This window comes from Zonotrichia albicollis, chromosome 13, assembly GCF_047830755.1.
Source record: "Zonotrichia albicollis isolate bZonAlb1 chromosome 13, bZonAlb1.hap1, whole genome shotgun sequence".
Lineage (NCBI taxonomy): Eukaryota > Metazoa > Chordata > Aves > Passeriformes > Passerellidae > Zonotrichia > Zonotrichia albicollis.
The window spans coordinates 6596727-6618973 of NC_133831.1; the positions used below are offsets into that span (position 1 = coordinate 6596727).

Below are 22247 nucleotides of genomic sequence, written 5' to 3' on the forward strand. Positions count from 1 at the left end.
GGAGAGTGCTGGCAGAGTGAGCTGTTCCCTGTGCCCGGCTAGGGCAGGCTGGGTGAGGAAAGCAAGAGAAAATCCTACAAAGTCAGTGTGGGCAGAGGCAAAGGAGCCACTTGCCACCTTTGGAGGTGTTTCTCCTTTCCCTCCTTAGGACCCCACACTCTTCTGAAGGTGCCTGCTTGGGTGCTGGCCTGAGTGCTAATGCTGGTGCCTGTTTTTTCCAAACCTGAGGGGGCTTGGACATGGCTCTGTCTGTGAACCACTGGAGCTCCCATCTCTTCCTCTTTCTTGGGCTCAGGTTCTCCTCCTCCTTCCCAGCACCATGACTGCAAAGCTGTGGGCCTGGAGGTCCTGCCCAAGGGCCACTGCTCTGCAGGAGTTCCTCTCAGATGTGGTCCTTCACTGGCAGTGCTCAGGAAAGTCTGCCTGCAATAACGGTTGTTGGCCAAGCTGGGCTCTGGTCTTAGGTATTAATGAACCACTTGAAATTCTGTCTAAAAGCCACCACTGGACTCTGTATTACTGTACATGGTCATTTCTCTTGTGTTGTCCCATTCCTTCATTGCCCATATATTTTTTCCCATACAGTTTTCCCCTATACTGAAGCTGCCCAGGGGAAAGGGTACCTCTGAGACAAAGCCCTTACCTGGGAAAGAGAGCCCTGGTGCTGGTTCCCAGGGAGGGGAGCTCAGCCATGGGCTCCTGCCAAGCACAGAACCACTCAGCACTGCTCTCACCCAGCCTGGGCACTGGCCAAAGTGGAATTGCACGAGTGAGTCCTTGCATTACCCCTTGTAATGGGTACAGCTGTGGGGAGGCACTGTCCTGGTGTGTCACATATAGAGATTTGCTGAGGCCCAGATGTGGACATAGGCATCAGGTAAGTTTAAACTACTGGTGCTGTAAGGCAGGGCATGGTCCATTGCCAAGGAACAGTTTAATGTTTCTGTTGTATCCAGGACTGTGCTGATCTCTGGCATCTACGTTCATCAAGACTGGTTTTGGTGGGTGTAGCTCTGGCCAGCAGTGAGAGCAGGGAAGAGCCCATGGCAGAGCCCACAGTGGGCAAAAGCAGCACTGTGAGCATGTGCTGAGCTGAGGTCCCTGCAGCAGGTGGCACATCCGAACACTGCTGCTGCTACTTGGATCTATCCATCTCCTGATGCTGTTGGATCATGTTCCCCATTGCCACCTGCTGCCTATTGCAGCCCATATCCTTTCCAAGCCAACAGCTTGTCCCCAGAGAATGCTCTCAGTGACTGTCAGAAATAAACTCTTCCTTGCCTATCCTTCTTTGTCTCCAGTTCGTCTGGAGTCAAAAAGGTTTTGCTCATTCTGGCCCCTTGCTCCATCCATTGCACACGTGTCCTTCCAAGGCAAAATCCTTCCTTGATTTTCTCTGCCACCTTGCTCCAGTACACGCTGGCACTGCTTCCTTCTGCACCCACTGGTGTTTACACCCTTGTTCTCTTCTGATCCCTTGCTCAGCATCAGCCCAGCTTCCTCCTCTTCCTCCTTCTGCACTGCTCTGAGTTCATCCAGTGAGAGGTCCAAAGCCTTCAGGTTGCCTCAGCACCCAGAGCCACTTTTGGGCCTTTCCTCTCCTTGCCTGTGGTGGTTATAGATCTCCTGCCCAAGTGCATTTTTGGTTTTCCCATTTCACCTGCCCTTCACCCCATGCTGCTCCTGTAGGAAAATCCAGGCTGGAAGAGCCAGCTGGAGTCATCTGGACAAATCCCAGGATCTCACAGTCCTTGCAGGAATCATTACTTTGTTCTTGGTTTTGCCATGGCTCACAAAGGAACTGACTGAATCTGGTGCTGTTTTTATTGGTCCAAGCTCTGTCCTTGGAGCTGGCCCAGCCCTGGCCATCTGCTCTCCAGCCTCATCAAGAGAGCAATGGCCTGGGTTAGGATTTCCCAGGCCATGAACCTGGACCAGGTGCTCCAAGGCAAGCACAGACTTGGTGATACTGGAGAGACCTGCTACATTTTGGTGTCATAACTGCACCCAGCAATGTGACACTTCAGAGCAGCAACATTTCAGAAGCTTCCTGAAAACCTCATTCCTCTGAAGGCATCGGATTGCTGAGAATTCTGAAGGGAAGGAAATGCTTTAGTGGGCAGTTATTTCTGGAGCAGGCACTCTCTGCTCACTCCTTGGGCCAGATTATTTTTTAGGATGGGCCTTTTCCTCCATCTGCTCCCCCAAATTCAATCCCTGTACACCCTGGGAGCTGGAAGCAGGGGCGAGGTAACATGCCAACATCTTCCCACCAATCTTCCAGGTGGATAACATCAGGGTGTGAGTCTCTGAAATACATCTCTCAGAGACCTCTTCCCAAATGCCAGCCTCGATTATTAATATGGGTTAATGATTTACAGAGTTCTGTCTCTGCCCACACATGCCCAGGGAAGGAGGAGGGGCAATGGGTGCTGCATTTTGTTAAAATTAATTGAGAAACAGGGAAAATTTGAAACCACAACCTATTTCTGTGTGCAGCAGAACATGACATTAAAGTGGTAAGTGGAAAGCATGTGAATGAGCCGGCTGTTCAGGAATGGCAGCTGGATATTTGTCCCAGTTGTCTCCTACCATCTGATTAAGGGAACAAGTTATTTCATCCTGCCATATAAAGTGTACTCTAACCCTCTGACTAAATATAGCTGATCATTTCTAACTAATGCCTTGCTTTTTGTGTACTCTACTTGTTTGAGCAAGGAATTGTGAAGGAAAGAGGAAGTGCTGCTAACCCAGGTGCTGTGATGGAGCGTTTGTAGCCCCTGGGAGAGACAAGCACACCTAGCAGACAACATTGTCAGGATTTGAATGGGGCATTAGTCAGCAGCAGAGGCCTGGAGTTAACCTGAAGAACCATAAAGCTGGTGCAGAATAGCAATTTTTATGCTGTTTAGTGTCTGTATATTGAAAATAGATGGTGTTATTGTAAAGAGGTGTTATTACAGCCAGAAGAATTGTATGTCAATTTAGAAATATAATTTCCAGCCCAAGCTGTTCCTGTTAAGCCTCTTTAGCTGTGCCAAGGCCTTGGCTCTGTTCAAAGAGATTCTCACCCCCATAAAGCCGTACATCAAACCCCAAGATTGCCAGGGCTCTGTATGTTATCCCTGCCTGCCTCAGAGCAGCAAGAACACCCAGGAGGCTCCAAGGGCAGCCAGGAATGAGTGCAGCTAAAGGAAGCAACAAAGCGGAGCAAATGCTCCAGTCCTGCAAAAGCAGCTCAGGGAGCCCCTGGGAGGAACGAGAAAAGTGCAGGCCGAGAAACACCCCAGGGGCAAAAAAGCATCCTTGGTTAAAGCAAACCACGGCGTCCCGTTTGGCCTGAGGCTCGTGAAGAACGGAGATGTCTGAGAGGCGTCCCTGCCTTCAGCCCAGCCCAGGCGTTCGGGGAGCGCGGTACGGACCCCAGGGCACCGGGCACGGTTTGCAGCGGGCTCGGCTCCGGCAGCCCCGCGGAGCGAGGGAGGGCCGGGGCCGGAGCCGCGGTTGCCGTGGCAGCGCTCCCTCAACACCGTCACCGGCCCCGGGAAGTGCATCCGGGGCCGCCCCAAGTAGTTCCTCGGTGACGGCGGCGGCGCGGCGCGGAGGGATCCGCCGTGTCCTGGCAGAGCGGCGGCCGCGGCGCGGCCCGGCCCGCCCGGCGCCGGCATGTTCAAGAACACCTTCCAGAGCGGCTTCCTCTCGGTGCTCTACAGCATCGGCAGCAAACCGCTCCAGATCTGGGACAAGAAGGTGAGGCGGCGGGCTCGGCCAGCAACGCGGCCCGGGGAGCGGCGCGGCCTCCCGGGGCAGGCCCGGGACCGCCGGAACCCCCGGGGCGCTCCGGACACCTGTGGGGCCACTCCGGACACCTGTGGGGCCGCTCGGGCCCCGCCGGGCCGGAGCTGCGGCGGCCGGGTTACCGGGACCCCGGGAACGGGATAGCGGGATCTCTCGGGTACTGGTTACCGGCACGGCCCCGGGGCCGGTACCGGGCCCCTCGGATGTGTCTGAGGGGAATGTGTTACTATGAGCATTTTCTGCCTCTGCCCGGCAAAGCTGCAGCTGTGGGGAAGCTGCAGGAGAGGCCAGCAGTGGCCATAGGCAGCGGGATGGCCAGGGCCCTGTGGGGCCCAGGTTGGGGTCTCCTGGTGCATAACCCACCTTTCAAACAGGCTCGCCAGAGGCGTGCAGAACTAGGCTGTGTGATGGCTTGTGGGTGTAGGAGAAGTTGTGAATGTCTCATTACTTTGTTTCTCCCTCCTGTCAGTTTTTAGAGTGGTTTTGCTCAGGGCCCTGTGTCTTCTCCAGGCTATCATCAAGGAGCCGTCCTCAGGATGTTTAGAGATGCTGAGCTGTGCTGCTTCTCCCCTCACAAACCATCCATGGTTTTGTGTTTCTGCAAAATACTTGTTGAGGCCTCTGACACCAAGGCTACAACCTGTATTTGGTTGCTTGTGCATGAGGCTTAGCTGAAGTTTTTGTGGTTTCAGGAGGAACTAAAACCTTCACAGCAGTTCAGACAGCAGTGATGTTTGACCTGAGTGGGCTTGTCTGAGCATTTACAAGTTGTGGGATGGGGGACAGGAATCACAGACCAGTCCTGTTGCCCATCAGTGGGTTCCCATGTAGCTCTGTGAAGAGCTGGGATGCCTCACACTGCCTGTGTGTGTGTGTGTCTGTGTTTTGCTCAAATATTAATGACTTTGAAAAAGGATCAACAGCTTATTTGGATGGTGCAAGGACGGGACGCATTAAAGACTCTTAGAGCGGGGATGTAGTGTGCTGTCAGACTGGATAAGCCATAAGCAGGATGTGCTGACCCTGCTTGGAGGTGGAGGTTGGACTGGAGAGTTCTGGAGGAACCTTCCCATGTGAATTGTTCTGTGCAGGGCAATGCTGTTATGATTGTGTGGCGCATGAGGGGAGCAGGAGCTCTGCTTGCAGGGTGGATGTCAGCAATGGTCCTTTCAGCTGCAGTAGTCTTGCAATAGTCTCTATTGCATGAAGCATGGCCAGCCTGGGTGTGCTTGTTGTGAGGATTGCCATGCTTTCTTCAGCAGTGCATGAAATGCCCCTGTCATTTTGGTGAGAACTGGAAGCAGTATTTGACATTCTCGCATGTCCTGGGTGCGTGTCTGAGATTACTGGGTTCATAGCTGTCCTAATGTAGACTTTCGTATCTTTGCAAAGAGAACCAGCAGGCTGTGATTTCTACTTTTTTTTGGATCTCAGGGAATATCTCAAGCTTTTGTGACGTGGGGAAAACCCATATATTTTTTGGCCTTAGTAGGATGTGCACTGCTTGTGCTGGTGGAGAGAGTGTGTGTGTGGGTGTGCCTGAGTGTGTGAGTGCCCAGAGGCAGTCAGCCATGCCCAGCAGTACAAACCAAGTTCCCTTGGTGACCAGTGGCTGGCTGGTTGCTCCCCTGTATTGCTTGTCCTTGTTTTTACCCCTTATAGCACTCAAGTTTGACTCTTACTCTTTTGTGTTTGTTTATTTGGGCCTCTGATACGAGGCTCAGTGCAGCATATTTTGATAGATGGAAGTCCTGTACTCCGTGTATGTGCAGCATACTGGGAGTGGAGTTTATGCTAGGCCATAAACTCTTGCTGGCACTCTGGGGCAGTGATCAAAGCCTTGGACACAGCAAGGTCCAGGAGAGCAGGAGCCAAGTGAATGTAGATGGGTCCTCCTGGGGTCTTACCCCTTGCCTCAATGGAGCTGTGTGTGCCTCTTTTTCCCCTCTCAAGTGATGTCTGTGCTGTGTGCCCCAATTCTGTTCCAGGTGCGCAATGGCCACATCAAGCGAATCACGGACAATGACATTCAGTCACTGGTGCTGGAGATTGAGGGAACAAATGTCAGGTAGGAGAAGCCTCTTCTGCTGCTCTGGGGGAGCAGAACTCTGTCCTGGAGCAGAGTGAAAGATGGCAGTGCCCAGCAGGCATCAGCTTCAAACTACAGCAATGTGATGGCAATGTCTTTGTCAATAAATGGAAGAATCTGGGTCATGTCACTGATACTCCCCTGTAGCAGTGTGCTGTGCCTTTCCCTGGATGTGCTTGTAGAGCTCTCATTCTTATCCTCACTGGGGCTAAGGGATAAAAAATAAAATCCCGTTATTCTTCCATCACTTGAAGGGAAAAAAAGCAGTTTTTAATACCCAGCCTCAGTCAGCACTGCCAGTTACTGAAAAAGCAGCACTGTCTGCTGTCTCTTCTATTGTCTTGGGCCTGTTCTCCTCACGTGACAGCTGCTCTCCCTACAGCAGGAAGATCAGAGGGAGATTTATGAGAGGAGTTGCTTGTGGAGCTTCTCTTAGCAACCTCGTCTCCATCGCCCCGGGAGACAGACGCCAGCTCCAGCTCCATGAGCGGGCTCCGAGTCTCCAAGGCTTCTCCAGGGGTGATTCAGAGCAGGGCTCTCCTTATAAGGGCAGTGGAGACTCCTCTCCTGCAGACAGACTGAGCCAATGCTTCTCTTCCTCCAAGAAGTGTTGATACAAAACTTGCCAGGCGCGACGTGTACTCCTAGGGCTCACAACCTCTGTTTTGCCAGCCGTATAGAGCACACAGGGCCTCTGCCATGATCTGGAGGGCTTTCCCTATTCAGTCAAGGGTAGGAGGAGGTTGTGTTAATGAACAGCACTGACATGGCCTTGATACTGAGGAGGTGAAGCTGTCCAGGAAGGTGTTTCATGCCCTGGGTGAGAAAAGTGCAATTTGAGATATATTCTTTGTGCTTTTTATCTTTTTCTGCCTGCAGCTACCTCTGAAGCTCCCCTTCCTGTTAGAGGAAGCCCTGGTTGTTGCTGAGATCTTATAATCACAGTTACCTATTTCTGCCTGTCCTCCAAGGCTGCACTGGGCCAAGGGAGAGACTTGGGTTACCTCAGACTGTGCACTTTGTGCCCTGTGAGATCCTAAAGTGTTTTTCTCTCACCTCTCAGTACCACGTACATCACGTGCCCTGCTGACCCAAAGAAGACCCTGGGCATCAAACTACCTTTCCTAGTGATGATCATCAAGAACCTGAAAAAATACTTCACTTTCGAAGTGCAGGTGAGGAGTGTGCAGTGGGGAGGCCCCTCCAGGGACCACTGAGGAAGGCGCCAGAGAGCCTGCAGTCTTGTGTTGGAACTTGTCCCAGGCAGTGAGTGATCCCCAAAACAGTTTTGCTTTCTTGGCCATGTGGTGTGTCAGGTCTTCTGGTATGGGGGCATCAGTCAGCTGACAAACACATTGTTGCTATTCCTGAAAATGGGTCTGTTTCCTGTGTTAAATTCCTTCTGCCGTGGAACGGAGGGGTGGGAGTAGAGAGCCCTCCTGGAGTCGGGTGGTGCTGTCCTGGGGAGCCTGGCACTGGGGTGAGCAGCCTGCCCTCCTTGCCAGGTGCTGGATGACAAGAACGTCCGCCGGCGCTTCCGGGCGAGCAACTACCAGAGCACGACGCGGGTGAAGCCGTTCATCTGCACCATGCCCATGCGGCTGGACGACGGCTGGAACCAGATCCAGTTCAACCTGTCCGACTTCACGCGCCGCGCCTACGGCACCAACTACATCGAGACCCTGAGAGTGCAGGTGAGGGGCTGCCCTGGGAAACCAAGGGCTGGTCACCTTCCTGCTGCCTGGCACAGCAGCATGGGAATCTGCCTTTAGCCCTCTGGGGTTCCTTTCCTAGCCCTGCTCTTTGCAGAGCACCATGGAAGGTGAGCAAGGCCTGACTGAGGCCTCACCTAGGCTGGGATAAAGGAGCCCGTTTCCCTCTGTTTCTCTGGCTGTCTCTTGGTTAGGGTGAGAGTTGCAGTTCCCTGTGGCATGCCATGAAAGTTGTGTATTGCCTTTCTGTCCAGCCAGGCTGGACAGTGATTGAATGGAACCTGGATCGGACAGCCCCATGGTGTACAGACCATTCATACCCCTGGTCAAGCTTGTTTCCTACCGGTGGTGGAGTTACCCTGCTTTCACTGAGCCCCTTGTAACAGAGCTGATGCAGGGTTTGTTCCTGCTGAGGACATGGAGCTTGTTCCATATGCTAGGGAGTCATGTTCAGTGGTGTGTGTTATTTTGAGGAATGCTGTGTGTGGAGCGTGCCTGTTCCTTGGTGTGAGGGGAGTGTTGCATTTCCTTGCAGGATTGCCCTGAGGTGCAGCCAGTCAGCTGAGAGCTGTCTGCCTTCTCACATACTCACGAGGGGGACCAGAGCAACTACTTTGCTGCCAGCTGATAGTGCAGGCAGCACAGGCTGGGCAGGCTCATTCCTGACCTCAGGGAGGCCCTGAAGTGGGCGTGTTAAAAATGCAGCAGGGCTGAGGCTGTGGGTGTTCTGGCAAGTGCTGATACCAGCAAAGCAGAGGTGGGTTCACAGCAGAGAATCCCCTTAGCAACTAAGTAAGCAGAGATACCAGAGCTTGGCCAAATCTTCTGAGTGTTCATACCTGGAGACAGGGATGCAAATGCAAAGCAGAGGGCACAAACCAACATTTTGCTGATGCCCTGTCAGATTCAAAAAAGCAAGACAGTGAGATAGATTTCCAGCTGCTGAGCCAAAGAATCCATGTTGCAGCATGACACCAAAGCTGGATGTGGAAAGAGCATGTGGAAAATGGCCTGACTCTTTGTTTTGACTCCCAGATCCACGCCAACTGTCGCATCCGACGGGTGTATTTCTCTGACCGGCTGTACTCAGAGGATGAGCTCCCAGCCGAGTTCAAGCTGTATCTGCCTGTCCAGAACAAGGCCAAGGTGAGCTAGATGTGGGAAGGAGGGTGGGAGAGCAGTGAGCTAGACTAGCATTCCTCTGCCTCCTCCTGCTGCCTTCGCAACCCGGAGTTTCTTGTGGCAGCAGAGCTCTTGCCAGCTTTGGCCGCCGGCCAGGGAGCACCCTCTCTGTTGCCAGGGTGAGCAGTCTGTCTGGGGTGCTTTGTTCTGTAGCTTTCCTGCCAAAACACATGGAAATTGTCATTCCCATCTAGGAGCAGGGTGAGCTGTTCAGCTGCTCTCCATGTCCTCCCTGATTGTGTTGAAGGACTCTGGGCAGTTGCAGCCTCCCGGCATCTCTCCAGAGCTTTCATCCATGACTCAGCTCAGCAACTTTGCTCTTCAGAGCAGCTGCAGCTCCACTTTTGTCTTCCAGGAGAGATTCTGTTTGTGTCCCTCTAGCCCAAAATGAGTCCACTCCGATCTTTTCCCCGCCCAGTACCAGACAGTGGTGCCATGAGGGGGGAAGGAGACACCATGGCTGCCCTCAGGAGGAGATGCCAAGCTCTGCTCCTGCAGTGCTGGGAGAGGAGTGAACATGCTGGCATATTGAGAGATCTTGAGCAACATGCAGCAGTTTTGAGGCTTGTGAGGAAGCACCTTCTTTGCCAGGGCCAGCCTGTCCCAACGCAGACATTTCTTTTAGCAAAGAAGATTCCTTGGCAAAGTTATAAGCTGCTGAGGGAGGACATTGGGGGTTGATGGAAGTGGGAGGTAGAAGGCAGTGTTAACTGTAGGTGACACCTCTGGGGAACCTGTCACTGCCTTCTGGGCTGTAGCAGCCTCACACGCGTGTCTGGGGAGTGCTTGGAGCCCTCCCAGTACTGTTGTCTTGTGCTGCCAAGTCTTGTAAGTGTCTCCTTTCTTCTCCCTGCTCTGTCCAGCAATAACATCACGTTGGGAAGAGATGTTGGCCTGCAAGTTGTACAGAGTCAGAGTTTTCCTGGCTGTTCCTAAAGTGCTGAGCCTAAACTCTGCAGGTGGCCTGGTACCCAGTCTTGTCTTGCTCAAAGTGGCCACTGTGCCTCCAAAGAAGGGATTCAGCAGGAATTGTGGAGTTAAGTGTATCCTCTTGAAGTTAGCAGTTTTATTTTTTATTTCCTTGTTTCCATCTCTTATACATGCTCTAAATATGGATGTAATACTTGTTCTTGAAAAGTTATTAAACATTTGGCTCTGTAAATCTGCTTTTGTCTTCTTCCTCCTTTATGGATCCGTAACTTTTTAGTGCTTCACAAAGTGCCAGAGAATTTCTTTGAGAACCCAGATGTTAGAATTTGCCTCTGAACTTGACTTTGATCAGCACCCTCACTGTTTAAGGAATAGCACAGACACAACCAGAGAGGAAAATTAGTGAGGTTTCCACAGAGAATACAGGAACTGTCTCCAGTCCATGAAGTTTGTGGTACTATGACAAAAACTCATGCTGTTCATTAAAATGGGTTTTTCATTCCCTTTCTCCTTGAAGCCATTTTCCCCAGTAGTAACAAATTAGGCTTACCTGCCTGTTGGGGCACAGTTTTGTTGGCTGTGTGGTTACCAGCTCAGTCCAGCTCTCAGGCAGGCCCTCAGCAGCACGAGGCACACAATAGCCCTCCAGCTGCCAGATTGTCCCTTCCCCAGGGATCAAAGGGGAGGTTCAGCACAACAGGAGCGGAAGTCTTTTCCTGTGCTGAAGCTGCCCTTCCCTGCCTCAGACCAATCTGCCTTTGTTGTGGAGAGCTTGTGAAGGGGAGGCAGAGACTCCATCAGTAAGGGGGTGAGGCTGGGAGTAGATGATGCCTTTCCTGCCTGGGGCCAAGCCCCCATCAGTACTGTGGAGGGCAGGTCCCCAAGGCTGGCACTGATCCTTCCCTGGCTGTGCAGTGAGTGGGGAAGACTTCACTTCTGTTACTGCTCTGTAGAACAAAGCTGCTCTCTCCCAGGAAGAGGAGAGCTTGCTGGGGGACATCTGCCTTAGATCCTGGGTTTAATCCTGACCATTGAGACCCTGCCTGGTTTAAAGGTTTGGCGTGTCTGTGCACCCTCTCTCTGCACCTCTGTGGCCTCTCTGGACACCTGTAATGGAGCTGCTGGGCTTTGAGCTGGAGGTGCTGCCACGTGGGGCTGGATTGCACCTGCAGAAGGCTTTCTGGAGAAGACCTTTGCAGTTCTTCTAGCAGCTCAACAGCTTGGTAGCTCTAAGGAGCCCGGCCAAGGAAGCCTACATGAGAAAGCACCATCCATCTTGCATTGACATGTCAAGGCTTGGCTGCCCTCGATCTGTTCAGTGGATTCGCACTGGATATCATGCCAAGGGTTGGCCTTAATGAGGTCCATGGTGAGGCTTTCTCCATGTTTGCAAAGCTTGCCAGAGCTGGGGGAGCTGCTGAGCAGATCCATCAGACCCCAGGAGGGTAAAATGTGCATCCTTTCCCGCAAGGCCTTGCTCAACACCATGTGTTTCTGGCAGTCTTTGGCAGCTGAACACTCAGCAGGAGCTGCTGCTGCCTTTCCCTGCCCTGCTGGGGCCTGTGCTGGAGTTTCCCCTGGTCCTGGAGCAGCTGAGCTCACCCTGAGTGACCAGCCCTAATGCACTGAGTGGGGCTGGGCTCCCCTGGGCCCCGAGCTGGCTGCTTCTGCAGAGATCAGATGGGCCCTGCTGCCAATTCCTGCCCGACCTCTAGGAGCTGTGCCAGCAGATTTGCTGGAATAAACTCCCAGCCACAAACCCTTACATCCATATGGACCTTCTGTGTATTTTTAAATACGAAACAAAATACTGAATCTTCCTGTTTACTTGCTGCACAAAGTGGAGCATCATTGGATACTGGCTCTTTCCTTTACAGCCAGATGCTTGGTGATTTACACAGTGCTTCCAAAATCTTTCTCTTCTAATTCCTCTCTCCCATCAAAACTTTAACCATCTTGCTGAAGGTGTGTGAAGTTGGATGCTCTTCCTGTGGGAGAAGAGGATGCTGCTGGTGGATGGGCCAGAATGTCAGAGGCATCCTGTCAGTAGCCCTTTCCTAAATGTGCACAAGCAAAACTCCTGTGGTGAAGCACTCCGCTTCTTACTCCTTTGGTTATGGCTTTTCATGTGGCTGGGATGCAATGTCCTCCTACATGGGAAGAGTGGAGGAATGCAGGAAGGAGGTGAGGGGAGAGGTGGAGTCAGGGATGGCTCCTGCCTGCCTGCTCCTGGGTATGAGGGGTGGGCAGAGGGGAGTCCCAGTTCAACGCAGGCAGCCTGTGGAGAAAAGATCTTAAATATCTCCTAGTTCACCTTTCTGTGGGTGGCCTGCTCCTTCCTTCCTGCATAAGTCCTTGTTGCAGTTCATGTTTAGTGGGAGAGAAAAGAATCTTTGTGGGGAGCCCTGGTTTCAACCCCAGGCAGAGCAGGGCCCACCCAAAGATCAGTTGTCCTTCTCTGCACCAGCTTTTCACCTTTGTCTTCCACTGGCACTTGGACACTTCACTTGGGACCTCAGTGCTGGGAGCTGCTTTCGACATGAAAGGCAAAGCTTCCCTTGGAGAGCTTGGCTGCTGAAATATGGTGAGTGCACAGGCTGCAGCTCCTTGGAGCAAGGGACCTACCCTGGGCTGGGCCAGCAGCAGCAGGCTGGGGCTGGAGCAGCTGGCAATGCCTGTGCTGGGAGCCGAGGCCGGGACATCCCACGGCTCCAGTGGCTCTGCCTGGGCAGGTGGCAGCTGCTGGCAGAGCAAGCAGGCAATGGGGTTTTTTTCCTCGAAAGCTTTCTCAGTTTGCTCTGCTGCTGAGGCAGGAGAATCCAGTGTGAGTGTCCAGCCCAGCAGACACTGTCTGGCAGGACATTGGTACAAGCTGCTGTCCCTGCCTGTGTTTGTCCCCTTGCACTTTGTCACTTTCCTATCAAGTGGGTCCTGGCAAAGCACAGAGCTGTTATGACAGAGGGATAAACAGGAATCAAAAAAATCTGGGCCAAACTCTGCTTCTTGTCCATTCTGCATCGCCCTGGATGTCTTGGGCCAAATGTTGTCATCTTTATAGAAGGATTACACCTCCAGGACAACGTTAATCCTCTGCAGCTGTTGTCTAATGTGGGGCAGGAGGCAGTGCTGGAGGCAAGGGAAATATTTATTTTGAGTTTTACCACTGGCCACCGCCCAGGAAAACCAAGTGACGGTTCTGGGGACTTTGGCCACTGTGCATGCACAGAGAGCTGATGTTCCTGCCCTGCCGGTGCCTGCAGGAGAGGGCTGAGAGCTTCCCTTGGCAGGCTGCAAAATGGGACCACCCAAACGCGACTTATTTGGGTGAGGGAGGAATTGTGCACCTTGAGACCTAACCTGGGATGCAGTGGGGAAAGCCTCAGAGCTGCTAGAGGTGAGATTATGATGGAAGCCAAGTTGTGAAGCAGAACTGCAGCCCATCTGCTTCACCATCCCTTCACGTGTTGCCCCTGGGGGCCCAGGAATGATTTTCTGTGAGATGAGAGGTCCCAGCACCCCGGGAGCAGGCTGGGGGCTGCCCGGTGGGTTTGAGGGGAGGACAGGCATGAGCCACACACACCTGAGCGAGCTCAGCGTGCTCGGTGGGTGCATCCCACCCTCGGCAGGGCTGTGCTGGCACCGAGCCCTCCCCGGAGCCTCCGCCCTGCGTGCAGCGAGCACGGGCAGCAGGTTCAGCCCCTCCCGGGCCCCGCGGCCCTTCCCTCCATCCCCAGCATTGTTTCCTACGACCTTGAGCTGCCCGCTCGCTCCTGCTACATCCCAGCCCCGCTTCTTCCTCTGCACTGAGCCCGGCTTCCTCTGTGTTTTCCGGGTCCTTTCCTCAGCGCTGAACAGGGGATCGTGCCCTGGCTCGTAGAGGAGGAGGAGGATTCTCCTGAGATGCTGCCAGAAGGGCAGAGAGCCCCTGCCAGCCCTGGTGTCCCCCTCACACCCACCCCAGCACAGCAGGGCCTGGAGGACGCTGAGCTCCCAGGGTCTTTTCCAGGTCAGGCTCTCCAACCTATTTTTGGGAAGCAGGGAGCTGCCAGGCTCCCTGGGAGTGGATCCTGCCGGGGCCAGGCTCAGCCAGGCTCGCACTCCCCATGCTCCCAACAGCCCTGTCCGTGGAGCAGGTGCCTGCTGCCCTCCTGGGCTCACACCCACGGCTGGCCAGAGGTGAGCTGACCCCGCTGTGGGCGTGCAGGGGCCTCCAGCAGAGCCTGGGCGCCGCTGAAATGCCGGGCTTTGTCTCCAGCAGGTCCCTCACTGCTGTCCATGAGCGTTTCCAGATGGCCCCGGGCTCCTGGCACCAGCTCTGCTGCAGCATCCGGGGAAGAGCGGGAGGGGGTGGGAAGTGGTGTCCCAGCTCACCAAGCGTGGTGGCCTGGGCCTCTGCTCCCAGCATCCCGAATTCCCGCTGGGGAATCGTTCCCAGCTCCTGTCCCACCCTCCATCAGCGAGGAGGCTCCTCCCCTGCCATGGAAGGGATGCCATAAGCAGCTGGCCCTGGGCACTGTTGTCCAGCTCTGCCTTTCCCTGCAAGCCAGGCGTCTTTCCAGGTACCAGGCTTTGGGGTCCCAGCCCTGCACCCCCCCATCGAGCCCTCTGTACCCCCAGGAGAGAAGGGAGAGGCTCCTGCCGTGGGAAATACAGCTGGTGTCGGAAATGCATCTGCCACGGAAGTGCATCCCGTGTGGGAAATGCATCTGCCGTGGGAAATGCATCTGCACTGGCCTCTGGAGCAGGCTCTGCAGGGGTGGGGAGAGTGAATCCCAGCCGTGCTTTCCTCCTGCCTCGCCTTTTGGCCAGGTTCATGGCTTTTGGCAGCTCCTGGTGCCTGTCTGGCTCCGGTTCAGCACAGACTGCAGTGTCAGGCTGCCCCATGGCAGGGCTCCCAGCTCAGCAGAGCTGTGGGTCCTCCCTCAGCTCTGGGGAAGACCCACACGAGCACAAATCTGAGCAAAATGGTCAAAACCAAACTGAAAGAAGTTAAAACGCCAAGGAATGTGACCCAGCAAGGCTTGGCTGATGGAATACAACAGCCCTGAGCCACTTGGAGATCTTTTTCCACCCACTCCCCCCAATTCCTCAGGGGTTTTCTGTTCCTGATTTTGACTTCTCACTTGGCTGCAGCGACGTGCTGAGCCTGAGCCAAACGTGTTTTCCAGGGAATCAGCTCATGGCTGGAAATCACTGCCCAGTGAGGGCAGGGATGGAGGCTGGGGCAGGGGATGAGTGACTCAGGCCACAGGGTTCCCCCCCAGCACCAGAAAAGTGGGGTGAGAGCCAGCATCCATCCTTCCCTTTTACAGTAATTAGTGGTTGACGAGTAGCTGGGCAGCCCAGGGTAATTCAGTGCTGGGAAGTGGTTGTAGCAGTCGGGAACTGAGCCAGCAGCTCTGGGCCCTGGGGAGGGGGAAGGATGGGGGAAGCACAAAGTCTTCAAATCCTCATCCATGAGCTGGAGGAAGCCTCCCATCCACTCACCCAGGCTGGCAGGAGGGGATGAGGGCAAAGGAGCAGCTGGAGCACCAGGACAAGGGGAGCAGGTCAGGGTGCACAAAGACAGAGGTGCCTGGGGCAGAGAGGCAGGGCAGAGGTGCTGGCACAGGGGCTGGCCCTGGTCGTGCTGCAGGGGAGGCTGGAGGAAGCAAAGATGCTGACTGGAGTCAAATCCCACATGGGGAGGCTCCCCAGTTCCACAGGGTCATCCCCACAGGGATGTGCCAGGTTCACACCACCCCCTTGCCCAGCACAGCCTCCCCACCAGGGCAGCAATGGTGCCAGGCCTCTGCTGCCCACCCCAAGGCTGCACCTGCAGAACAAGCCTGGCTCCAGCTGCCACCCCTGTGACCATCACATCACCAGCCTCTGTGGTTTGGTTTTTCTTCCCATTAATGGCTGAGCAACGTTTTTCCCCAGATAAAGCCAGTTTCCTCCCCCTGGAGTCTAATCTTTCCCACTCCCATGATTATTTCTCTGATCTCTGCAGCAGCAGTGACTCCTCTTGCCTTCCTCTGCCGAGACAGCAGTGGTGAGACAGGATATGGCCACCCCTTCCCCCCAGGAAGCTCAGCAGGGCTGCGTGGGGACAGGGAGCTGGAGCACCCTGTGAAGTGGCTCCAGGAGGGTCCCCCAGCTGCTGCTGGGCCCTGCACGGGGAAGGGAGGTGGCTGCCCAGGGCTGAAGAGCAGGGCTGGCTGGGGGAGAACAAGGCACCCTGTGTTCCCAGCAAGGCCCTTGTCACTGCCATGGGAGCTGCTGAAAGGCTGCTCTGTCCACTGCTGGGGGCGGGGGGGCTGCTGAAGCTGACCCCCCTCAAGTGGCAGCCCCAGGGCAGGGACACCACTGGCCATGCTGGCCCCTACCCTGCATCCCCTGGCATGGCACCCAGTCTCCCAGGGGTGCCATGCAGGGTGACCCCCCAAAAAAGCCCCTTCACCACAAAATTCACCCAGTCCCTCCCAGGGCACCCCCGCAGCAGGAAGGACAATGGCACCACAGCTCTCCACACACCCGACCCGTTTAATGGACATACAAGGTGGCTGTGCCCACTGCCCTGCCCACAGGGCCACGTGCCCCAGGGCTTCATCCCACAGTGGCAGCAGCAGGGCCTGGACTGAGCTGAGCCCCAGCAGGGCTGCAGAGGTGGCATCTCCCAGCTCACGCTGTCTTTAGGCACCACATCCCTGTATCCCCGTGGTTCAACAGGAAACACAGCCATGAGCTCAGCCCTCCCTTCCCCACCACTGCAGGTGCCAGAGGCTGAGACCTGCCAGCCCAGAGCACTGGAGAGCAGCCCCCAGCCCGCTCACCCAGGAGGAAGGGACGCTGCAGGGACCCATGGCAGATGCAGGCACGTGATTGGTGGCAGCCTGAGGGTCACAGTTAGGGGCAGGCACAGGCACAGGGAGCAGGCAGGGCCTGGATGCCCTCCAGCCCCCCCATGACCATCCCCGGTCCCAGCCCGGCTGCTCTGGAGGGGCTGGGGGGGTTGGGCATCCCCCCTTTTCTGAAGCAACAATGGGGTAGAGGGGCCGAGGCCGTGGTGAGGGTCAGGGGGAGGGGGTGTCAGGTCCATCTTAGCACCATGGTGGCGGGGCAGGGGCGGTTGGGGGAGGGAGCCAGGGTCAGACCCACTCCTGCAAGGAGCGCTTGCAGTACAGGAGCATTCGGGGCGCGCCCTTCCTCTGCATCTGGACGATGACGTAGATGAGGCCCAGGATGCAGAGCAGCAGCACCAGCAGCACCAGCACCATGACCACGCTCATGGTGCGTGTGTACTCGTCGATCTGCACCACCACGTCCACGTCCCTGCCTGGCTGGCCATCTCCCTCGTTGTAATCCTCATCTTCCTCTTCCTCCTCCTCACCTTCAGTCCCCCCATCCCCATCAGGGTTGAAGGGGGGTCGGTCCACATCGGGCCAGCGGGGATTGGGGTCTGGGACCAGCTCTGTGTGACAGCCCATGAAGTCCCGTAGGATGGATTTGGGATAGCCTGGCTCGGTCTTGAGACGCTCATTGTCAAACTTCCAGTACTTTGTGCCTCTGTAGAAGTAGGTGGAGGCTGGGGGAAAGATAGAGAAAAGGGGTAAGTGGGTGGGCACAGGACACTGCAGAACCTGGACACCCCAGCAGATGCCCAAGACAGCAGGTTTTACTCCAGGACTGGTGAAACCCTTCAGAACGGGATTCACCGCTGACTCCCACACATCCTCCCCAGGTCCATCCCATGTGGCCAGGCTATCAGAGGGACAATCTCATCCCCAAGACCCCCACCACCACCACCCACCCCTCTCCTCCTCTACTTACAGGCATCCGGGCTGAGGAAGGCTCCCTTGGGTGAGGGGGGGATGCCCACCCAGACAGAGATGGGCTTTGGGTACCCAGGGTCCACCGAGCGCGTGTCCTCATTGAAGCGCCAGTATCTGGGGAGGGAGGTGGGGAGTCAGTGACGAGCACAGGGCTCCCCACTGCCCAACATTCTCCCCCTGACAGAGGCCAGGAGGCAGCAGAGCAAGGAGAACCCCAGACACACTCACCTGTCCCCACGGAAGAAGAAGGTGTGTCCCGTGGGTTCCCACCAGACGGCCGTGTCGATGCTGTCGTAGGGGATGCCCTGCCCGTAGGTGACCAGGGGCTGTGGGTACCCAGGCTCCAGGTTGGCTTCTCGGAAGAGCCAGTACCGGTCACCTAGAGGGGAAAGAGTTGGAGAAGGGGCATGAGGGGATGAGAAGGTCCTGCCCAGCTGCTATGGCAGGCGCACAAATGGATAGGGATAGTGGTAGATGCCTGTGGCCACCCTGACCCCTTGGGATCACACAGCAGCTGTGGCTGGGGAGGTGGGTCACGACGAGATGAAGCCAACCAGCTCTCAACAGCTTTGTGGGGGACACTGGGGTCTCACTTCCACCTCAGCCCTCCCATCCAGCTTCCCTGCTCACCTTTAAAGAAGACAAACCTCCCGTCATGCCTCTCGTAGGCAGCATCAATGTCCCCAGGGAGGCCCCGCCAGAAGTGTCCGATGGGCATGGGGTAATTGTCCAGCACCCGGTTGTGCCGGACCCTCCAGAACCACCGGCCCTGGAGAGAAACAGGGTGTTGGCAGAGGATGGGCAGGACATAGGGACACAGTCACCTTGCTGAGGAATGTCACAGGCTGATGACATCCCCAAGGAAGGGGCAGAAGTGGGTCCTGGCAGGCACCTTGAATACAAACATCTCCCCACGCAGCACCGCCACCGTGTCAAAGTCCCCATCGCAGATGTCGGGGCCGTACTGGTCAGGTCGGTCTGGGCTGCCAGGTTTGGGGGGTCGGTCTGGCTTCCCTGGAGGGGGAGGTTTAGGGGGTCTCTGGTCTGGCCTGCCAGGTCTCCGGGGTGTCACGGTGGGCAAAGGCTTGGTGGGCTGAGGGTGCCCATCTGCGGTACCTGGATCGGGCAGGTGAGAGAAGGGATGTGGTGATGCAGATCAGCAGCACCTGTAACTCAGTTTCCCCACACACACGCCCAGAATCCCACCTCTGGGATGATTCCCCAACCAGCTCCTCACCGTAGAGCTGCTGGATGCCCTTGAGGTCATCCTCGGGCAGCTGGAAGTTCTCTGTGTCCATCCACTGGTAGAAGGGTGCCATGATAGCACTGGGGTTGCTGGAGTGCTCCAGGCCCAGCGAGTGCCCCAGCTCGTGCACAGCCACCAGGAAAAGGTTGTTCCCTGCATGGAGAGGCACCATCAGCAAGAGGGGGTGGAGAACATGACACGAGGCAGATCCTTCAACCCAGCACCGTGCAACAGGGGTGCTCCAGTGGGATCAGCCTGCATCACCCATGGTGGACCTGCTCTCCCTGCCAATCCTGTCCACACCAGCAGAGCTCCCCCCTCCACCCACAGTGGCCACCAGGCTCCTCTGGTCACCTTTACAATCTCCTTGGCCCCTAACTCACCAGACACATCTGCATTCTCCAGCGTCCAGGGCTCATCCAAGTCGAAATGTGTGTCCCCCCCCATACCAGGGCCAGGAAAATAGGCATGAGCCAAAAATCCCCCAAGGCCATCAAAGGGAGAGCTGTCTCCATGGAATCCAGAGGCAAAGAGCACCATGATGTCAGCCTCCTTCTTCCTCTTCTGCCGGATGTCCTCGTAGGCCACCTCCCGGAACACCAGCGGCGTGGCTTGCTCCCACACGCGGAAAGCTCGTCGGACAGCCTCGTGCGAGTGGTACCGACCCAGCTTCTCCGTGTAGTTTTGGATGCTGGGGATACAGAATTCACTAGGGAAGGCCTGGAGCAGCACTCGTTCCCTGAGGGGATCCATGGCTCTCCCTGGGCCGGGGGGAGGGAATCCCTGGCTACCTGAAGGTGAGGTGGCTCTGGCTCCAGCGCCGCCCTGTCAGCGCGTACCGCTTCCGACGCATGTTGGACTTCATCCGTGCTCCAAACTGATCCGGGACCCCACAGCGGGGACGCTTCATCCACCTGCCAGGAGGACACCGAGCCAGGGCTCAGTCAACATCCCTGAGGGGTCACAGCACCCACAGCCCGCAGGGACACTATCCTGGCTGCAGAGGTGCAGCCCCCAAAAGGGGAGAAGCACAAGGGGGACAGCACCCATTTTTCCAGGGCCAACAGAGCCCTGAGGCTGTCAGAGAAAACCACAGAGCCTGAGAGTGGAGCTGCCATCTGCCTCAGCAAGGGAACAATGGAGACACTCACGCCTTGGTCTCCTCGTCCAGGACGCCGGTGACGGTGATGCCGTAGAACTTCTGCATCTCGGCGAGCGCGGCGGAGAAGGTCTGGGCCGAGCGCATGGTGGACATGCGGCGGCTGGGCTGCGGCAGGTACCCATAGAGCCGCAGCCATGCCTGCCCGGGAGAGCCGCGCGTCACAGCGGGTCAGTGCCAGCTGCCAGTGGCAAATGCCACCCTGAGCAGGCAGCGCTGCTGCAGCAGGGCACGGGGTCCCTGCCCTGCAAGGGACCGGGGATCTCGGGGGGCTGCTGCCGGATGGGCTGACTCCAGGGACCAGGCAGCTGGCAGGGGGCCAGGCTGCCTGCGGGCTCCTGTCCCTGTCCTGCTCCGGAGGCGTCCCCCGGGAGCTGCCGAGGGATGTGAAGCCTGGGACCCCCACCCCGGCCTGCACCTACAAAGGGGCTTCTGTCCTGCGGGGCTGCAGCCCCAGGGCGGGGGGCAGGAGGGTGCAGGGGCGCGCCGGGGCTCTTCCTTCCTGCCCCAGCCTCCGCCTCCCCTTGTCTGCTTTAATTGCATTTTATTTTTATCTTTATTATTACTCTTTTGTAACTTTTTTTTCTCTCCTAGTTTTCACTTATATTTTCCAAACTAGGGGGGTTTTCCTTTTATTCTTTCAAGCTTTTTTTTCGAAATTCTTTTTCCTTTTCCAAGTCTTATTGCTCTTCCAAGTCTTTTTCCTTTTCCAAGTCTTGTTCTCCAGGTTCTCCAATCCTTTTCCTATCCCAATTATTTTCCTAATCCAATTCTTTTCCTATCACTTTTTTTTCCCCCAAAAAACGGCTTAATGTTTTTAATTGCTAAAAACACTAAAACTATTAAATTCTTCTACCCCCACTCCCGTTCCCCGGCAGGGTGGTGGAGCAGAGCCTTTATCAAAAGCCCTTTCACCCCCTCCCCCGCCGGGCACAAAGCGCTTCCTCCCCACACCCCGCGCCCGCCGCCCGCCACCCCGGGGGCGACCCGCACCGCACCCTCCCGTTCCCCGCCTGCACCTGCCCCGGCCGGGTGCGGCGGGCCCGCAGGTGCCGGCGCGGGCCGGGGGTGCGGGGGGTGCGGAGCCCCGGGCCCGTGCTCACCTCGGCGTTGATCTCCTCGCCCGCCGCCCCCGCCAGCAGCACCAGCAGCACCACGAGCGGCGGGAGGCGCCCGCCCGCCCGCCAGGGGGCGCCGCCCCCTCCTGCCATTCCGCGCCGCCGCCGGGTCGCGGCTGCCCCCGGCCGCGCCGGGCCGGGCCGGGCCGGGCCGGGCCGAGCGCGGCGGTGTCGGAGCTACGCCGCCCTCATGGCCCGGGGCCCAGCCGCCGCGGGGGGCTGCGCACGGTGCATGGGAGGCGCTGCCAGGCGCGGCCCGTCGCCTCCCGGCCCGCCTTTTGTGCGTGAGGTCAGCACGGCGGCGCGCGGCACATGGGCGGCCGGCGCGGCGCGGCGGGGCCCGGCTCCGCTGGCTGCCCTGCCGCGCTCTGCCCGCCGCCGGGAGCACCGGAGCGGCTGGCGGAAGGCGGGCGCGGCGGCGGCGGCGGCAGCGGGGAGCGGTGGGAGCGGGCGGGGCGGGGCCGCGGCGGGGGCGGGGCCGCGGCGGGGCGGGGCCGGGGAGGCGGGGCCGCCCCCCCGCACGTGTGTGAGCGGCGGGGCCGCGGGGAGACCCCCGAACCGGGCATAGACCCCGAACCGGGGAGAGCCCCCCGAACCGGGGAGAGACCCCCCCGAACGGGGCAGAGACCCCGAACCGGGGAGAGACCTCGCACCGGGGAGAGACTCCGCACCGGGGAGAGCCCCCCGAACCGGGCAGAGACCCCGAACCGGGGAGAGACCCCCGAACGGGGCAGAGACCCCGCACCGGGGAGAGACCCCCGAACGGGGCAGAGACCCCGCACCGGGGAGAGACTCCGAACCGGGGAGAGCCCCCCGAACCGGGCAGAGACCCCGAACCGGGGAGAGACCCCCGAACGGGGCAGAGACCCCGCACCGGGGAGAGACTCCGAACCGGGGAGAGCCCCCCGAACCGGGGAGAGACCCCCGAACCGGGGAGAGACACCCGAACGCGGCAGAGACCCCGCACCGGGCAGAGGCCCCTGAACCGGGCAGACCCCCCGCACCGGGCAGACCCCCCGCACTGGACAGAGACACCCTCACGGGGCAGAGACCACCGCACCGGGCACAGCCCCTCACATCCGGACAGAAACCCCCGCACCAGGCAGAGTCCCTCGCACCCGGCCCTGCCGGCAGCCGCCACATCCCCGACTTTGCCCCCACAGCCACCGTGCCCTGTCCCGGGGGTCTCTGACACCCGG

The 22247-nt window shown here is 57.4% G+C and overlaps 2 protein-coding genes across 3 annotated transcripts; one reads left to right on the forward strand and one right to left on the reverse strand.

Annotated features, from left to right (window-relative positions):
• Positions 1-3556: 3556 nt before the first annotated feature.
• Positions 3557-9943, forward strand: CFAP20 (cilia and flagella associated protein 20). 2 transcript variants are annotated; one of them, XM_074550837.1, is made up of 6 exons: positions 3558-3750; positions 5787-5866; positions 6951-7062; positions 7393-7581; positions 8635-8745; positions 9645-9943. In XM_074550837.1, exons 1-6 carry the CDS (start codon positions 3667-3669, stop codon positions 9648-9650), a joined length of 582 nt encoding a protein of 193 aa, XP_074406938.1. In that variant the 5' UTR covers positions 3558-3666; the 3' UTR covers positions 9651-9943. The 2 variants fall into 2 exon arrangements, with proteins under 2 accessions (XP_074406937.1, XP_074406938.1); XM_074550836.1 differs by lacking the exon at positions 9645-9943 and having other exon boundaries at positions 3557-3750; positions 8635-8754.
• A 6275-nt stretch (positions 9944-16218) lies between these two features.
• Positions 16219-21509, reverse strand: MMP15 (matrix metallopeptidase 15). Its single transcript, XM_074550834.1, has 10 exons — positions 21034-21509; positions 19923-20071; positions 19563-19685; positions 19155-19462; positions 18763-18924; positions 18418-18641; positions 18156-18294; positions 17754-17904; positions 17524-17639; positions 16219-17278 (listed from the first exon to the last, which is right to left on the reverse strand). The coding sequence occupies exons 1-10, from the start codon at positions 21139-21141 to the stop codon at positions 16842-16844; spliced, it is 1917 nt and encodes a 638-aa protein (XP_074406935.1). The 5' UTR covers positions 21142-21509; the 3' UTR covers positions 16219-16841.
• Between the last annotated feature and the right edge of the window lie 738 nt (positions 21510-22247).